The 19,381-nt window shown below is 35.6% G+C and overlaps 1 protein-coding gene across 1 annotated transcript in view; it reads left to right on the forward strand.

Annotated features, from left to right (window-relative positions):
- LOC117305590 (adenylate cyclase type 10-like) overlaps positions 1 to 5,101 on the forward strand; it is a 29,462-nt gene extending 24,361 nt beyond the window's left edge. Inside the window, exons 27-29 of the mRNA XM_033790469.1 lie at positions 2,124 to 2,193; positions 3,674 to 3,753; positions 5,047 to 5,101. Coding sequence (XP_033646360.1) covers positions 2,124 to 2,193; positions 3,674 to 3,753; positions 5,047 to 5,101 — 205 coding nt within the window. The remainder of the gene's footprint in view (positions 1 to 2,123; positions 2,194 to 3,673; positions 3,754 to 5,046) is intronic.
- The last annotated feature ends 14,280 nt before the right edge of the window (positions 5,102 to 19,381 follow it).

Genomic DNA, 19,381 nt, shown 5'->3' on the forward strand with positions numbered 1-19,381 from the left:
AGTCGATGAGCACCCCTCGGTATTAGAAGTTGACAAACTAGTTCCCTCGGCTTCGCCTCGGTAACTAGTTTGTCAACTTCCAATACCTCGGGGAGCTATTGACTAGTCACCCTCAAGGCCCACACTTCGTGTATCACAACTTACTAATAAAATAACAAACCTGTGCAAATTTAGGCTCAATCTGTCATCGGAGTCGGGAGAAAATAACAGGAAAACCCATTTTTGTTTCCGCACGTTTCGCTGTGTCATAACATGTGTTTAAAATAAATCCGTAATTCTCGATATCGAGAATTGATAATTGTTTTAATGTTTTCTCAAAAAGTAAAGCGTTTCATGGAATAATATTTCAGGAGAAGTCTTTCACCATTACCTTCTGTTAACCCTGTAAGTTATTTGTAAATCTGTGAACTCTTTTTTTTCTGTTCCGAAAGTGTATAATGGCTTTAAATATAAGTCGTTGAGTTGTTTTTGGTATGTACAAGCCAAAGTGAGATTGTTATATATATGCATTTGCCAGTCATTTTCAGTAATTTATATAGCTATGTTTTCAAATAATGTTGAAGTTTTTGGAGAGTTTTTTTTTTTCAGGCTCAAACATTGACATCTGGATTTAAAAGAAACAAACTCAAATTAAAAACTAAATTAAACTCTCTGTCAATGGTTCCAGTTGAATGAGCTGAAACAATGAAAAACATAAATGATTATGATCACAGCTCCTCATTGCAATGATGTGCAAACTTAATTTAAACTTAAAGGCACTGTACACTATTGGTAATTGTCAAAGACTAGCCTTCACAGTTGTTGTGTCTCAAAATATGCACAAAATAAGAAACCTGTGCAAATTTGAGCTCAAGTGGTTGTTTAAGTTGCGAGATAATAATGAAGAAAAAAACACCCTTGTCACACCAAGTTGTGTGCTTTCATATGCTTGATTTTGAAACCTCAGATTCTAAATCTGAGGTCTCGAAATCAAATACATGGAAAATTAGTTCTTTCTCAAAAACTACATTACTTCAGAGGGAGCCGTTTCTCACAATGTTTCATACTATCAACCTCTCCCCATTACTCGTTTACCAACAAAAGTTTCATGCTTTTAAATACTTTACGTAAATACCAATAGTGTTCACTGCTTCTTACATGTAGATACATACAAAGAGATAAAACTAGAAGAAAGATCTAATCACAGGTTTCAGTTGAATGATCTAAAACAGTGAACAACATTAAATGGTCGTAACTCCTGATTGCAATGATGTACTGACTTGAAACTTGGGTCGAACATTGCTTCTAACAAGTAGATTCATATAAGAAGATAAAACTCAAAGACTTAATCACTGGTTTCAGTTGAATGATCTTAAACAATGAAACATTTTCATAGACAACTCCTTATTTCAATGATGAACTGCCTTCAAACTATTGCTTTTTACATATATAGATTTTAAATAATAAAAGATAAACCCCTCTTATTGCATCAATGGTTCCAGTTGAATGAGCTGAAACAATGAAACCTTAAATGGTCTTAACTCCCGATTGCAATGATGTTCTTACTTAAGTTAAAGGCAGTGGACACTATTGGTAATTGTCAAAGACTAGCCTTCACAGTTTATGTATCTCAACATGTGCATAAAATAAGAAACCTGTGCAAATTTGAGCTCAATCGGTCATCGAACTTGCGAGATAATAATGAAAGAAACAACACCCTTGTCACACGAAGTTGAGTGCGTTTAGATGGTTGATTTCGAGATCTCAAGTTCTAAACCCGAGGTCTCAAAATCAAAGTCGTGGAAAATTACTTCTTTCTCGAAAACTATGGCACTTCAGAGGGAGCCGTTTCTCACAATGTTTTATACCATCAACCTTTCCCCATAACTCGTCACCAAGAAAGGTTTTGTGCTAATAAATACTTTGAGTAATTACCAATAGTGTCCACTGCCTTTAAATTTACTTAGTTGTTGCGGATTGTTGTAGTATAATGCTAAACACACAAAGGTTTGTTGAAATCAAACTTGTAATGGTGTCTTATTTTGTTTCACTCAAGTGTTTACCTGAATTTTGCTTGGACCTTTGACTTTCCAAAGCATTGATTTTGACCTTAAGGTTATTTATTTGGTTGTCTTTTCATGTAGAGTGGTGTCTGAGACCATCCGTCCATCAAGGAGAGTTCCAAGACAAACCTTGAAGGTTATCCCCAGAAAGGTAAATACAAAAGAACATTGATGATCAATGTTAAAACCCTTTGGTCCCCATTTCGCCCGAAACTGCCTGCCCTAATAGACCGATTGCGCTCCATGCATCATGTTACCTATAGTGGGTATTGGATGTAAACAAACTTGGCGTACTGCATATAAACGTGCGTTAAAAAGAAATTATAACTTTAGCTCAAAAAAGGACTTAATTCTCAAAATCACTGAAGAATATTCCTTATCACAGATCGACTTCACGCCGTGCACAACGTAAAAACCACGGCATTTGAGCTCACTCAACCCTCAGTAATTTATGTAGTCTAACCCTACTCTCTAAAGAAACCTCTTTTTTAGTAGAATACTGGGAACATCAAACAGCAAATGTGATTTAAATCAATGTCACAGGATTCAACTTTATAAAAAGGGCTTCGTTTTCAGTTACAAGTTTTTTTTTTTAATACAGCCAATGGGAGACTTTGGAACGCTAGGTGGCAGCAGACTTACCAGTTAAATTGCCATTGCTTACATACTGAGCATGCGCACTTTCCCAAGAATAATGGATTTTACCTGGTAAGTCTGCTGCCACCAAGCGTCCCAAAAGTCTCCCATTATGGTCCCTCGGTACGAGTCTTCCCATATCTTTACTGTTGTAGATGTGTTTTTTTATACCCACTATAGGTCACATGATCAGATGTAAACATTGGTAGCGCAATAGGTCTACACTCACTGTAACGCCTGAAACCGCCGTGAAACAGTCTATGTTTTCAGTGCATTAACAAAGCAATTTGATGAATAGCGCCCTCAAGTGTCTTACATTGATAGAACATTCCAACGCAATGACAAAAAATTAGTCACCATTGATAAAAGTTACGTAATCTTCATTCAAAAGTCAAATATCTAATCATTTCTATTGAGTTCACCGCACCGCGGGGCTGTGCACATAATTGGCTAAACATGGCCGCACCCATCCCCGGCTAACACTGCAAGAAACTTTGTGTTCTGACGACAGTGAATTCGGACGAAAGTGACATTGAAGTTTTACAATTAAATATTTTGCCATCATCTACTTAAATTTGTGATATTCCAAGCTCCAAATTTTGAAAGATAAAAGCCAATGTTTTTTTAATTATGAATTAACTTTGAATTATAAATTAACTTTAAATCTGTTTTGAAAGTTATTGATATGGTAAGCTTGTGTAACAAGGCACCGTGAATGAACACCATCCTTATTGTGTCACATTTTCTGGTTGCACCCATATGCTATAAAAGCCCGGTCACACAGGTCTCGGTAATGAAAACGTTAAAAATGCACCCCCTCAAGTGGTTGAATGAGCGTGGGCAAATTCTGCATGGAGCAATTCAACCAATAGAATGCGTTTTTTTTTTTCGTCGTTACCATTCTCGTTCTCATTATCGCTGAAGTGTGACTTAGCCTTGATTTTGGGATTTTTGTTTTTCCCTCAATTGAAAACAATTCATTTTATTTGATGCAGATATCTGTTGCTGTTAGAAGGATATCAACCACAAAACTGAGAGATGCTCCGCACCATGAATCAGGATTCATCTTAGAATGGTAAGCCGAGTTATATGTGTGTAGGCTGTGTCTTAGTTGGTGTCTATGGCTATGGCTGGCTCTCCACATCATCATGTCCGTATTGAAGGAGCCGGCAATTTGGACATGGCCTTGAGTTTTAAGTCACCTGGAAGTGGTATTTTTTCAAAATAAAGCTTTTGTCACTAATATATGTGTTTTAATGAGTGGAATGTGAATAAACAGTTAACTAAGGTTTTAAAAAATCAGTTCTTATGTTATTTACAAATTTAAGAGTAGACCCCGACCCGAGAGGGCGCTGTTCGTGATGTCAATCGAGGCAGACTTTGCCTGTAATGCGTAGAGTAAACACAATTGCAAAGTACATGTACGGACCAAGTCGTGAGTTTGTACGTTTCAAAAAAAAATTTTGTTTTGTTTTTTCCGGCAATGCCGACCAGGTGTATTGCTGCTGAATGCAGAAAAACACCTTTTTGAAATGTACCAACTCACGACTTGGACGTACATGTACTTTGCACGTGTGTTTACTATACGCATTGCAGGCAAAGTCTGCCTCGATTGATGTCACAAAAGGGGTAGGCGGAGTCAGCCCCCCAAACAACTTTATATATTTGTTAAACATATAAATCGTGACAAACAATTACTAAAAAAAAATTTTATTGTTCGTAAGCATATACTCTTATGTTTGAAAGAAAAAAAATTATATTTCCAGGTGACTTTAAACCCTCCCCATGCGTAATGTGATTTTGCATTCATACGCACATAGTGCCTATGAATTCATGTAGAAATTGGTACTAAATAATTGTAATACGGGTAGGTATTTATCTATAGTTCTTATTCTATGTTTTTTTTTTACATGGCACCCCAACAAATACCCATGACCACCACCCCCCCCCCCCCCCCCCCCGATAGATGATTTGAGTTCCCGCATTCAAACTTTTGTTTAATTGCCTTTTATTATTATACCTCTACATGAGAGTATCTTGGGCTACAAAAATAGTAAATCCGTAACAAGTGTTGTAAAGGGGCTTGATAATAAAATGCAAACCGACATCTAAGTGAAAATTTTACCTGATAGTTTCACAATTGATACTGTTGATAAATCTGACATTGAGTGATAAGTACAGTAAACAAACGTTAATGAACACGTATTGTGTACCATTCAATTACAATGCACCTCTGGGTCCCATATTATATCATCACGAGAGGATTAGACCCAATGGTGTAAGAAAAAAGTTTGTAAAAATAAAGGCTTTTCCTTAGATGCAAACTTGTTTTAATAACTGTATTTTGTCCTAATGTTTTTATTTTTAGTGTTTGTCCGCCATTGCATGAGGATGTCAAGGAATCAACAGTAACAAGCTCATAACGATATGAATATGATGTTTAACAAAAAAAGGTAAATACATAATTCTTAACAACTGTTTTTGTTGCCATGTGTGACGGCAAATGGAGCTCCACATCAAATAGAACTAGCGCCCAGATTAAACTCATCTTGCTCTAAAAGGCTAATCCCCTGGTAATGCCATTCATTTTAAACTTCGACAATTTTAGGCCCAAATTTGATAAATTTTAGGCCCAAATTTGATAAATTCCTTATGATGTTTAAAATTTTAGGCATAAATTTAATAAAACTGCTGGACTTTCGCTTGTGATTTTGTTTGTGATTTAACTTTAGGCCTAAATTGGCTTTAACTGCGGATTTAGGCCAACCCTTTGTGATTTTTCAATAATGAGACCCAAATTTGATGAAACTGCTGGACTTACGTATACCCTTGTGATTTTTTCTCAAATTTAGGCCCAAATTCAATAAAACTGCTTGACATAGGGGCTACCCATTATTTTGTTTCACTCAAGCGTTTACCTGAATTTTGCTTGGACCTTTGACTTTCCAAAGCATTGGTTTTGACCTTAAGGTTATTTATTTGGTTGTCTTTTCATCTAGAGTGGTCCATCAAGGAGAGTTCCAAGACAAACCTTGAAGGTTATCCTCAGAAAGGTAAATACAAAAGAACATTGATGATCAATGTTAAAACCCTTTGGTCCCCATTTCGCCCGAAACCACCTGCCCTAGACCGATTGTGCTCCATGCGTCATGTGCGTTAAGGAGAGTTCCAAGACAATAAAACTGCTGAACTTACCCCTTGTAATTTTTTCCATTTTAGGTCAAAATTTGATAAAATCTCTGATTTCTTTCATTTCAGGCTTAAATTAGATGTATCTGCTGAGCTTACCCCCTTTTGTTTTTCTCAATTTTAGGCCCAAATTTGATAAAACTGATGAACCTACCCCTTGTGATTTTTGTAAATTTAGCCAAATATTTTGATAAAACTGATGGACTTGCCCATAGTGATTGTTTTGGTTGTTTTTAGGCTACAAAGAGTTCTGGAACTGGGGATTTTAAGGCAATAACTGCCTGAATTCCGCTACTTTCTGTCCCTCTTTTTAAGTGTATCACAACAGGGGCATGCCTTTGCATCATACACAAATAAATATACGTGTTATTATTTACAACACATATCGAGAGGGGTCTTAATAACCCCCTGCAATAGATTTTGCACTTGAAAAATAATTGGCTTACATACAGTTGCAAGTTTTATCTGTTAACTTGGCCTTTCAGGGCCAGTAGTTCCTGAAACTAATGATGGAGGGAATTTCCCCTATTGACACCTTGAATGCTGCAGGGTATAAAGGAGAGCCAATACGTATGAAGACATCAGTATCATCAAGACATCCTAGCAGCTCATCTGTGGATCATGAATGAAAAAAAGGTAAGATATTCTAGATGAGTGACATGTGTTGGTTTGATATTATATTTGACGTTTTTCTAATCGTCTTACATATACTGGGTTGTTTTGCAGTTGGCATCTTGTTAATTTCATTGCAAGCAATCAAGCATATTCAAGAGATTTTTTTGCGCTAAATTGGTGGTGCCTGTGGATCAAAATCAATGGTGGTACAGCCTGGACGTCAAACCTTACCAGGGCCCAATTTAATAGAGCTGCTTAACGGTCGATTTTGTGCTTAACGGGCACACCTACCAAAGTTTTCAGTTAAAAAAAAAGATTTCCGGCGCTCCGTATTTCATCTGGTCGGAGAAAATGTAATTTTTTGAAAAAGGATTTCTGGCGCTTTGTATTTCATCTGCATTTATATCACCCGCCATTTTGCCTACCTTCTTCTTTTTTGCTTTTTAAAAGCAAACGATCTAAAATCTTGTGCACGCAGATTGTTTACGTGCTAACGCTCGTGAAATAGGTGTACGTTTAACATGGAGGTAGAATGGTTTAAAGGGTCTGTGTACTTTTTCCTAACAAACACAATGTCCACAGAATTACATTAAACTTACAGTTTGAAGATTATGATAGTAGAAGGCTTCCCTTGAAATTTTACTAACTGAGGTGCTGTAGTTTTTGAGAAATGAGTAAAACAAACAATTTGCGTCTCAGTTTTAGCATGTAAAAACGTATTGTTATGCAATGGTTTTGGGTATAATATCATAACTGGTTAATGGGATTTTACATGCTAAAATAATTTTCGTCTTTGAGACGAAAATTATTTTGTGACTTGTTTTACTCATTTCTCAAAAACTACACAACCTCAGTAAGTAGTATTTGAAGGGAAGCTTTCCACTATCATTATCTTCAAACCCTGTCAGTTTAATGTAATGCTGTGGACATTTTGAAAAAGTACCCAAATCTTTTAAGCAATTATTTTTGCTACATTAAGCAAAAACATTTACTTATGGTTAAGCAGCTGTATGAATTTGGGCCCAGGATGAATAGGCAAAATTTTAAACTGAAATAAATTGGTTGCATTGGTGTACTTAACTACAAGATTATGGGTACTCTTGCGTAAGAATCATATTCTGTTGAATTAGATTATTAAAACAAGACTAATGCAAGAATTATTATTTATTTTATTTTTTACATAGGAACCAACTGGGAGGTTGGTATTAACAACTGCATCTCCTAAGGACCGGATGTCGCCCAGAGCACTTAAGTCAACTGTCAGTTCATAAGCAAGGGAGAGCCGAACTACGCTGAATGTAGGGCTGACACCTGTTGCTACATTGAACACAACTAATGTTTCTACCAAAAAAGTTCACAAGGAAGGCCTTGTGATTTTTTTAGAGCGAAAAGTTCACAAGGCTATAATAGCCTTGTGAACTTTTTCCAGCGATTTTTCACGGCTATAGCCTTGTGAACTTTTTCCAGCGAAAAACTTCACTTCGAACAAAAAGTTCACAAGGCTAGGCCTTGTGAACTTTTTGAGCGAAAAAGTCACAAGTTAAATTACCATTTCCGTTGAATACATTCCACTCAGGGAGCTGTTGGTAAAAAATCCTCGCCCAAACCATTCAAAAGAACAAGTTTAACCCTTGCAGTTTTTTTAACAAAAAATCATGGCTCAAAAAGGCCCATTTTTAAAAATTGGCCGGAATTGTTGTTTGTCAAAAACTAGTCAAAAAGAACAAGTTAAACCCCTTGCAGTTTTTTAAACAAACAATCTTGGCTCAAAAAGGCCCATTTTTAAAAATTGGCCGGAAAAAAAATATGTCAAAAACTAGTCAAAAGAACAAGTTTAACCCCTTGCAATTTTTTTTACAAAAAATCCTGGCTCAAAAAGGTAAATTTTTAAAAATTGGCCAGATTTTTTTTTCTTCATAAACTAGTCAAAAGAACAAGTTTAACCCCTTGCAGTTTTTTTAACAAAAAATTCTGGCTCAAAAAGGCCCATTTTTAAAAATTGGATGGAATTTATTATTTTTTTTTTACTAGTCAACAGAACAAGTTTAACCCCTTGCAGTTTTTTTAACAAAAAATCCTGGCTCAAAAAGGCCCATTTTAAAAAATTGGATGGAATTGTTTTTTTGTCAAAAACTAGTCAAAAGAAACATTGACAGTGGACTCTGGTTATATTTGATCAAGTTTTAAAGAAATTCTTGAAAGACGTGATATTTATCTCTTAAAATGTTAGGCCCAAGTGTAGATTATATCAAGAGTTTATTGTTTAATTCCTGTTTGAATTGTTTTAATCACAACTGCAGGGTAGCTACCACAGGCATGTTCCTTTATTTGTTTATAAACAACTTCTTTTTACTTTTGCGTAAATATTTGATGTGTATTTTTTGTAATGTTTTAAATGTTTAAATTATCGCTGTCTTTGTTAGATGCGCCATCTTTGTTTAAGGGGTAGATTTGTTTCTTTGGAACATGCGCTGCCGCCTGTGGCTCTTTGCTTGAACTTCATGCTAACGTTTTGAAGGTGCGCAAAGTCTGAGGCGTTATGTCCAAAGGAAGTAGATCTGCTTCTTAAACAAGATGACATTGAATGTGGTTACAGATTGCAGGATGAGGTAATTCTGTCATCTTTGACGGCAGTTTGGATTTTGCATTTCTTGCGAGTGCAGCCTGCTGCATGTGCCAATTTCACAACACTTGATATGCGTTTGGTTACTTAACACCGTTACTGCATTAATCATTTGAGCCCTTGCCACATTGATATGCGTTTGGTTACTTAACACCGTTACTGCATTAATCATTTGAGCCCTTGCCACACCTGCAGGCTAACAGCAACTTGCCCGTAAAGATGGTGTCTTTCAATGTTTTAAGAATTCCTGTCTGTTTTGAAATAAAAACCTGTGATTATATACATACTTAAATATTTTAACAATGTTAATATAATAATAAATTCCAAATATGGAAAAACAAGAAAGAAACAAACGTGTCTTTTTTTTTGGTCTCCATTCGTATGAATATTTGTTTCTCGATAAATCCAAACATATTAGTCCAAAACTTATCATGTACGTACACAATAAATCAAAACTTGTCATGTACGTACACTATAAGTCCAAACCTATTATGTACGTACACGATAAATCCAAAGTTGTCATGTATGTACATGATAAATCAACACTCATGTGTGTACACAATAAGCCCAGAAACTCATCAAGTACGTACTCGATCAGTCCTGGCTAACAAAAATCCTGGCTCAAAAAGGCACATTTTATTTTAAATTGATGGCCGAATTTTTTTTTCAAAAATCGGTCAATGGAACAAGTTTAACCCCTTGCAGTTTTTTAAACAAAAAATTCTGGCTCAAAAAGGCCCATTTTTAAAATTGGATGGAATTTTTTTTTTTTTTATAACTAGTCAACAGAACAAGTTTAACCCCTTGCAGTTTTTTAAACAAAAAATCTTGGCTCAAAAAGGCCCATTTTTAGAAATTGGCCGGAAAAAAAATATGTCAAAAACTAGTCAAAACAACAAGTTTAACCCCTTGCAGTTTTTTTAACAAAAAATCCTGGCTCAAAAAGGCCCATTTTTAAAAATTGGCCGGTTTTTTTTTTCTTCAAAAACTAGTCAAAACAACAAGTTTAACCCCTTGCAGTTTTTTTAACAAAAAATCCTGGCTCAAAAAGGCCCATTATTAAAAATTGGATGGAATTTTTTTTTTTTTTTTAACTAGTCAACAGAACAAGTTTAACCCCTTGCAGTTTTTGAAACAAAAAATTCTGGCTCAAAAAGGCCCATTATTAAAAATTGGATGGAATTTTTTTTTTTTTTTAAACTAGTCAACAGAACAAGTTTAACCCCTTGCAGTTTTTTAAACAAAAAATCTTGGCTCAAAAAGGCCCATTTTTAGAAATTGGCCGGAAAAAAAATATGTCAAAAACTAGTCAAAAGAACAAGTTTAACCCCTTGCAGTTTTTTTAACAAAAAATCCTGGCTCAAAAAGGCCCATTTTTAAAAATTGGCCGGATTTTTTTTTCTTCAAAAACTAGTCAAAAGAACAAGTTTAACCCCTTGCAGTTTTTTTAACAAAAAATCCTGGCTCAAAAAGGCCCATTATTAAAAATTGGATGGAATTTTTTTTTTTTTTTTAACTAGTCAACAGAACAAGTTTAACCCCTTGCAGTTTTTGAAACAAAAAATTCTGGCTCAAAAAGGCCCATTATTAAAAATTGGATGGAATTGTTTTTTTTTTTTTAAACTAGTCAACAGAACAAGTTTAACCCCTTGCAGTTTTTTAAACAAAAAATCTTGGCTCAAAAAGGCCCATTTTTAAAAATTGGCCGGAAAAAAAATATGTCAAAAACTAGTCAAAAGAACAAGTTTAACCCCTTGCAGTTTTTTTAACAAAAAATCCTGGCTCAAAAAGGCCCATTTTTAAAAATTGGCCGGATTTTTTTTTCTTCAAAAACTAGTCAAAAGAACAAGTTTAACCCCTTGCAGTTTTTTTAACAAAAAATCCTGGCTCAAAAAGGCCCATTATTAAAAATTGGATGGAATTTTTTTTTTTTTTTAACTAGTCAACAGAACAAGTTTAACCCCTTGCAGTTTTTTAAACAACAAATTCTGGCTCAAAAAGGCCCATTTTTAAAAATTGGAAGGAATTTTTTTTTTTTTTTAAACTAGTCAACAGAACAAGTTTAACCCCTTGCAGGTTTTTAAACAAAAAATCTTGGCTCAAAAAGGCCCATTTTTAAAAATTGGCCGGAAAAAAAATATGTCAAAAACTAGTCAAAAGAACAAGTTTAACCCCTTGCAGTTTTTGAAACAAAAAATCCTGGCTCAAAAAGGCCCATTTTTAAAAATTGGCCGGATTTTTTTTTCTTCAAAAACTAGTCAAAAGAACAAGTTTAACCCCTTGCAGTTTTTTAAACAAAAAATCTTGGCTCAAAAAGGCCCGTTTTTAAAAATTGGCCGGAAAAAAAATATGTCAAAAACTAGTCAAAAGAACAAGTTTAACCCCTTGCAGTTTTTTTAACAAAAAATCCTGGCTCAAAAAGGCCCATTTTTAAAAATTGGCCGGATTTTTTTTTCTTCAAAAACTAGTCAAAAGAACAAGTTTAACCCCTTGCAGTTTTTTTAACAAAAAAACCTGGCTCAAAAAGGCCCATTATTAAAAATTGGATGGATTTTTTTTTTTTTTTTTAACTAGTCAACAGAACAAGTTTAACCCCTTGCAGTTTTTTAAACAACAAATTCTGGCTCAAAAAAGCCCATTTTTAAAAATTGGATGGAATTTTTTTTTTTTTTTTAACTAGTCAACAGAACAAGTTTAACCCCTTGCAGTTTTTTAAACAAAAAATCTTGGCTCAAAAAGGCCCATTTTTAAAAATTGGCCGGAAAAAAAATATGTCAAAAACTAGTCAAAAGAACAAGTTTAACCCCTTGCAGTTTTTTTAACAAAAAATCCTGGCTCAAAAAGGCCCTTTTTTAAAAATTGGCCGGATTTTTTTTTCTTCAAAAACTAGTCAAAAGAACAAGTTTAACCCCTTGCAGTTTTTTTAACAAAAAATCCTGGCTCAAAAAGGCCCATTATTAAAATTTGATGGAATTTTTTTTTTTTTTTTAACTAGTCAACAGAACAAGTTTAACCCCTTGCAGTTTTTTAAACAAAAAATCTTGGCTCAAAAAGGCCCGTTTTTAAAAATTGGCCGGAAAAAAATATGTCAAAAACTAGTCAAAAGAACAAGTTTAACCCCTTGCAGTTTTTTTAACAAAAAATCCTGGCTCAAAAAGGCCCATTTTTAAAAATTGGCCAGATTTTTTTTTCTTCAAAAACTAGTCAAAAGAACAAGTTTAACCCCTTGCAGTTTTTTTAACAAAAAATCCTGGCTCAAAAAGGCCCATTTTTAAAAATTGGATGGAATTTTTGTTTTGTAAAAAACTAGGCAACAGAACAAGTTTAACCCCTTGCAGTTTTTTAAACAAAAAATCTTGGCTCAAAAAGGCCCATTTTTAAAAATTGGCCGGAAAAAAAATATGTCAAAAACTAGTCAAAAGAACAAGTTTAACCCCTTGCAATTTTTTTTACAAAAAATCCTGGCTCAAAAAGGCCCATTTTTAAAAATTGGCCGGATTTTTCTTTCTTCAAAAACTAGTCAAAAGACAAGTTTAACCCCTTGCAGTTTTTTTCACAAAAAATCCTGGCTCAAAAAGGTCCATTTTTAAAAATTTGATGGAATTTTGTTAGGTCAAAAACCAGTCCAAAGAACAAGTTTAACCCCTTACAGTTTTTTTGACAAAAAATCCTGGCTCAAAAAGGTCCATTTTTAAAAATTGGATGGAATTTTTTTTTTTTTTTAACTAGTCAAAAGAACAAGTTTAACCCCTTGCAGTTTTTTTAACAAAAAATCCTGGCTCAAAAAGGCCCATTTTTAAAAATTGGATGGAATTTTTTTTTTTTTTTAACTAGTCAACAGAACAAGTTTAACCCCTTGCAGTTTTTTAAACAAAAATTCATGGCTCAAAAAGGCCCATTTTTAAAAATTGGCCGGAAAAAAAATATGTCAAAAACTAGTCAAAAGAACAAGTTTAACCCCTTGCAGTTTTTTTAACAAAAAATCCTTGCTCAAAAAGGCCCATTTTAAAAAATTGGCCGGATTTTTTTTTCTTCAAAATCTAGTCAGAAGAACAAGTTTAACCCCTTGCAGTTTTTTTAACAAAAAATCCTGGCTCAAAAAGGCCCATTTTAAAAAATTGGCCGGATTTTTTTTCTTTCCCTATATCAGTCAAAACAGTAAGTTTAACCCATTGCAGTTTTTGTAACAAAAAATCCTGGCTCAAAAAGGCCCATTTTTAAAAATTGGCCGGATTTTTTTTTTCTTCCCGAAATCAGTCAAAACAGTAAGTTTAACCCCTTGCAGTTTTATTTACAAAAAATCCTGGCTCAAAAAGGCCCATTTTTTAAAATTTGCCGGATTTTTTTTTTCTTTCCCCAAATCAGTCAAAACAACAAGTTTAACCCATTGCAGTTTTTTCACAAAAAACCCTGGCTCAAAAAGGAATTTTTTTTTACGTATATCCGAATTTAAGGCATTATCTCAAAAAGTAGCCATCGGAGACGACTTAAACCAAGATTTTCCTGCTCCTCGCCCTCCATTACACCTATTAAAAATTTCGGCCGATTTTTGAAAAAAACGACAAGGGGTACAGTACAACTTGACGTTTTTTCACCCTCAAAAACTTTTTCTCTCTGATTTGCCTCAAAATTTCACCAAAGGAAGTTAGGTATGTGTAAAAGATAGTCTCCTAGTTACAGGTTGCTGGAACAATAGGATGGGTCTAAAATATTCATTTTAAGAGGCAGCGTTATATCGAAAACCAGGCATTATCAGTCGGGTACCCTTAGTTGGTCTTATAACCAATGTTCTCAACCAATGTTTCGTTTCAAGCAATTTGCCGCGTACGCATGTATTACGCATGGCTGTCTCAGTGGACGATTTAGCGCCTTTTTGATGTGGTTTTTAATCTTCAGGGAGCTGTTCAGGCAAGACTAATGTATATTCGTTTATCCTTATTCACTATAACGTCTTTCAGATCTCTCAAGAACACCGGTAATTACAATGTCTGTGATTTCTATGTTTGTGGCATGGTAGCTATACACGTTTAGCTGGTATGGTCTTGTATGTAGGTCTACGTGTATGTAGAGCTAGCGCTATGTATGGTCTACTGTTTACCAAAACACAATGTGCGATTGTGTGTTTTTCAGTATAGGTTGTTGTTTTCCTGATGATAATTCAGGGATTGTGTCTGATTATTCACTGCAGACACGTACATGAATCTAATTATTTTATATAGCCTATATCTTACATCAATATTTCGAAATGAGAATTGGCCTTAAGTCTGGCAGTGTGAATATGGTAACTTCATAATATTGTCAACACTTGTATTACTTACACATGCACATACACTTGAAGTTTTAATTCTTGCAATGATTTAAACAAAATTCAGTACACAATGTTTTGCTGCTAAAATTTGCATGTGTAAATTTTCTGTATTATTTTTTTAACTTTTGTGAAACGTAGAATTGGCCTTAAATCTGGCACTGTAACTATGGTAATTTCATAATATTGTCAACATTTGTATTATTTACACAAACACACAATAATATACACTTGACGTTTTAACTCTTGTAATGATTTAAATAAAATTGTGTACACACTGTTTTCGCCGCTTAAATTTGAATGTGTCAATGATCTGTATCCTTTTTTACTTGATTTAAAGAGCAGTTTATTTTGTGAAACCCGAAAATTAAACAAATAAATAAAAACAATAAACAAATCCGTGCCGTGTCTTTTCTAGAGTTAAATTACTAAGATTATCAATAATTTATTACATGTAAATATGTATGGTTTTGTTGGACACTTAACGCCCTCTGTTTTGATACACCCCCCCCCCCCCCTCCACCCGTCCGATTTGCCCCGCTTCTAGAGACTTATTCAATCGCTGATATTTTCTCAGTTTAATATACTCGTTTTATTCCCGTGCATATTGATCCAAAACACCGTCAAATGTGTGCATGCTTCAACTCTGTTGTGCCCAGTCCCAATCATTACATTTATACTTAACGGTGTGTACTTAATGGGGTACATGGCATGGGGAAATCCTTGTAACACACAATAACATGCGAGTGGAAGGCGCCCGCTATAATTAGTTTTGATTTAAAGTTACTCATTCTAAGGTTTATAATTTAACTCAAACCCATTGTTAGTAAGAGAAGCGGTGGTCCAGTGGTAGGGCTCCGGATTCTGAACGCAAGGGTACTGGGTTCGATTCCCGGTGTGTGTTCTTTTTCTACGCTTATGAACATTGCTTTACGCGGTACCCTATGAAATAGGGAAATCCTTGCTTTACACTAGGTAAATAATTTGCGAGGGTGAGGCATTCATACGTTTTGATTTAAAACTTTTCATTCTAGTGTATGAAATTAAACTCGGACACAAATTTACTAAGAGGAGTGATGGCCCAACGGAAGGGCTCCGGACTCCATACCCAATGGTACCGGGTTCGAACCCATGTGTGTTCTTTTTCTACACTTGAGAACATTGCTTTACGCGGTACCCTATGGAATAGGGAAATCCTTGCTTTACACTAGGTAAATAATTTGCGAGGGTGAGGCATTAACACGTTTTGATTTAAAACTTTTCATTCTAGTGTATGAAATTAAACTCGGACACAAAATTTACTAAGAGGAGTGATGGCCCAACGGAAGGGCTCCGGACTCCATACCCAATGGTACCGTGTTCGAACCCATGTGTGTTCTTTTTCTACACTTGAGAACATTGCTTTATGCGGTACCCTATGGAATAGGGAAATCCTTGCTTTACACTTCGTAAATAATTTGCGAGTGGAAGGCATAAGCTATAATACGTTTTGATTTAAAGTTGTTCATTCTAGGGTAAACAATTTAACTCGAACGCAAATGAAGTAAGAGGAGTAGTGGCCCAATGGAAGGGCTCCGGACTCCATACCCAATGGTACCAGGTTCGAATCCTGGTCTGTGTTATTTTTCTACGCTTAAGAACATTAGTTTACGCGGTACCCTATGGCATAGGGAAATCCTTGCTTTACACTTACTAAATAATTTGCGAGTGGAAGGCATAAATACGTTTTGATTTAAAACTGTTCATTCTAGGGTATAAAATTAAACTCAGACGCAAATTCAGTAAGAGGAGTGGTGGCCCAATGGAAGGGCTCTGGACTCTACACCCAAAGGTACGGGGTTCGAATCATGGGAGTTCTTTTACTATTTTTTGATTTAAAGTTGTTCATTCTTAGGTATAAAAATAAACTCGAACGCAAGTTGAGTAAGAGGAGACTTGGCCTAATGGAAGGGCTCCGGCCTCTACACCCAAAGGTACCGGGTTCGAATCATGGGAGTTCTTTTACTACATTTTGATTTAAAGTTGTTCATTCTAAGGTATAAAATTAAACTCGAACGCAAACTGAGAAAGTGGAGACGTGGCCCAATGGAAGGGCTCCGGACTCTACACCCAAAGGTACGGGGTTCGAATCATGGGAGTTCTTAACTACTTTTTGATTTAAAGGTATTCATACGAAGGTTTAACATTAAACTCGAACGCAATTAAAGTAAGAAGGAGCAGTGGCCCAGTGGAAGGGCTCTGGTCTCTGGACCGAAGGGTCCCGGGTTCGAATCCCGCTACAGAAAAGTTTTTTACTACGTTTTGATTTAAAGTCATTCATACGAAGGTTTAAAATTAAACTCGAACGCAATTAAAGTAAGAAGGAGCAGTGGCCCAGTGGAAGGGCTCTGGTCTCTGGACCGAAGGGTCCCGGGTTCGAATCCCGCTACAGAAAAGTTTTTTACTACGTTTTGATTTAAAGTCATTCATACGAAGGTTTAAAATTAAACTCGAACGCAATTAAAGTAAGAAGGAGCAGTGGCCCAGTGGAAGGGCTCTGGTCTCTGGACCGAAGGGTCCCGGGATCGAATCCCGCTACAGAAAAGTTCGAGACGTTTTAAAAATATTTTTTTTATAAAAAAATATATATATATATAAAAAAGAGCATAGGTTCGTTTTAAGTTTTAAGTTTTAAGTTTCTTTTCTAAGCGAGTGCTAGCGGTGAGTGCCACTGCGCGGTGTGTGCCACTGTCTGGTGGGTCGAGACTTCTCGGACGGCAACCGCGCTGCCACCACCGGGGTTCGAACCGGGGACCCTTCGCTTCGGAGGCGGACACCTTCCCACGACACCCACTTGGGTCCCCCCCAAAAATGATTCGCATTTTAGACCTGATAAACCTTCGGTTCATACTTACATAGAAAGCTATGGCATGGGATTTCAGTGCTTTATACTTAGTATATAATTTGCGAGTTGATACTTTTTCATAGGATACTATGGTATGGGAATATCAATGCTTTATACTTAGTATATAATTTATACTTGGGTCCCCCCAAAAATGATTCGCATTTAAGACCTGATAAACCTTCGGTTCATACTTTACATAGAAAGCTATGGCATGGGATTTCAGTGCTTTATACTTAGTATATAATTTGCGACTTGATACTTTTTCATAGGATACTATGGTATGGGAATATCAATACTTTATACTTAGTATATAACTTATACTTGGGTCCCCCCCCAAAAAAAATGGATTCGCATTTTAGACCTGACAAACCTTCGGCTCATACTTTACATAGAAAGCTATGGCATGGGATTTCAGTACTTTATACTTAGTATATAATTTGCGAGTTGATACTTTTTCATAGGACACTACGGTATGGGAATATCAATGCTTTATACTTTGTATATAATTTATACTTGGTATATAATTTGCGAGTGGAAAACTTTACACATGATGCTATGGCATAGCAAAATCAGTACTTTATACTTTGTAATTTACGAGGGACCTACGCTTTTGGCATGGTTGTAGGAAACATGTAGGCATACGGAGGACTCACTGGTTCGGACTTAAAAAATAATTATACTTGGTAAATAATCTGCGAGTCAAAGCAAAGGCATATACGCATTACTTAGGAGTACGTTTATATGGGTAGACGGGACTTAAAAATAATACTGTGATCGGAAGGCAAACACTGTAAGTATATTATGCACACAATAATTACCAGGACACATAGGCATACAGTGGACTCTATTGTTCGAACTTTGAAAGTATTAGAGTTGAATACACACGCTGTTGGTGTGGAAAATAGTTCACGGGGGACACGGTATTGTTGTGAATTATCGGTTTGACATTATGGGAATTGGGGATTGTCGCCCGGGAGGGTGCGTGGTCTGGGGTTGGGTGTAGGCTAGCTGGGATCAACATGACGGAGGGGGCGGGGGATAATTAAAAGCGTTGATTTTCCACTAGGTGTTCTTGGTGGGTACTCGCCGTGTACTTTAAGTTAGTACACTAATAATGTTTCAGACACCAATATATAAAAAAAACTGAGAAGGTAGATGACTCAAACCAAGAATACACCTCTGTGTGAAATTTCAGGCTATTTTTGTAATTAATTTTTGTATCGGCCGATTTGTGAAAAAACGACAAGGGGTATAACTTTGACGTTTTTTTTCGTCCTTGAACATTTTTTCTCTCCGATTGGCTTCAAAATGTAACCAAAGGGAGTCCTTATGTGTAGAAGACAGTCTCCACCAAGTTACATGTTGATGGGAAAATTGAAGGGTCTCAATCATTTTAATATTGTTACATCGAAAACATTGCATTATCACAAAAGGTTGCTATGGTAGACGACTAAAACCAAGATACTTCTGATCCCTGCCCTCCATTACACCTCTGCCTAAAATTTCAGGTGATTTTGAAATAAAAATGTTTGGGTTGATTTTGGAAGAACAAAAAACGGCCCCTTTATATTTGAACTTAAAAAAATACTGTTTTTCGTAAAATTAAAAAAACACCTCCCCCCCCCCCAAAAAAAAAAAAAAACACAAGTTAGCCAGTTCATGGTGAAAGTGTCAAACCAGTTTTAGAATGACAACCTATGGGAAAGACAAGTTGCAAAGGTCGAAACATGATACCATTATCAACTTGGACCACAGCACCGGTCATTTTGGTTGGTAAGCAGTTTACAAAACGAGTGATTTTTTTTTACATATAAAAAAATCTTATATTTCAGAAACATGTATAATCTAACACAACAATCACACAATGATCTAATGTTTTTAAGATACAACTATCCACGAAGTAAAAATATATTATCTGACAACACAGAAAAGTCCATTGTTTCGTCTGATTGACGGCAAGTTGCCATTTGCATTGCCATTGGCGATGATGCAATGACATATGCTCTAACATATAGAGCTACTTCCGGATTGCCGTTGTTTATGTTGAGCATGAAGGTGGAATAGAAATGCGACAAAATTACCCGTTT

Source organism: Asterias rubens (assembly GCF_902459465.1).
Source record: "Asterias rubens chromosome 8 unlocalized genomic scaffold, eAstRub1.3 super_scaffold_89, whole genome shotgun sequence".
Taxonomy (NCBI): Eukaryota; Metazoa; Echinodermata; class Asteroidea; order Forcipulatida; family Asteriidae; genus Asterias; species Asterias rubens.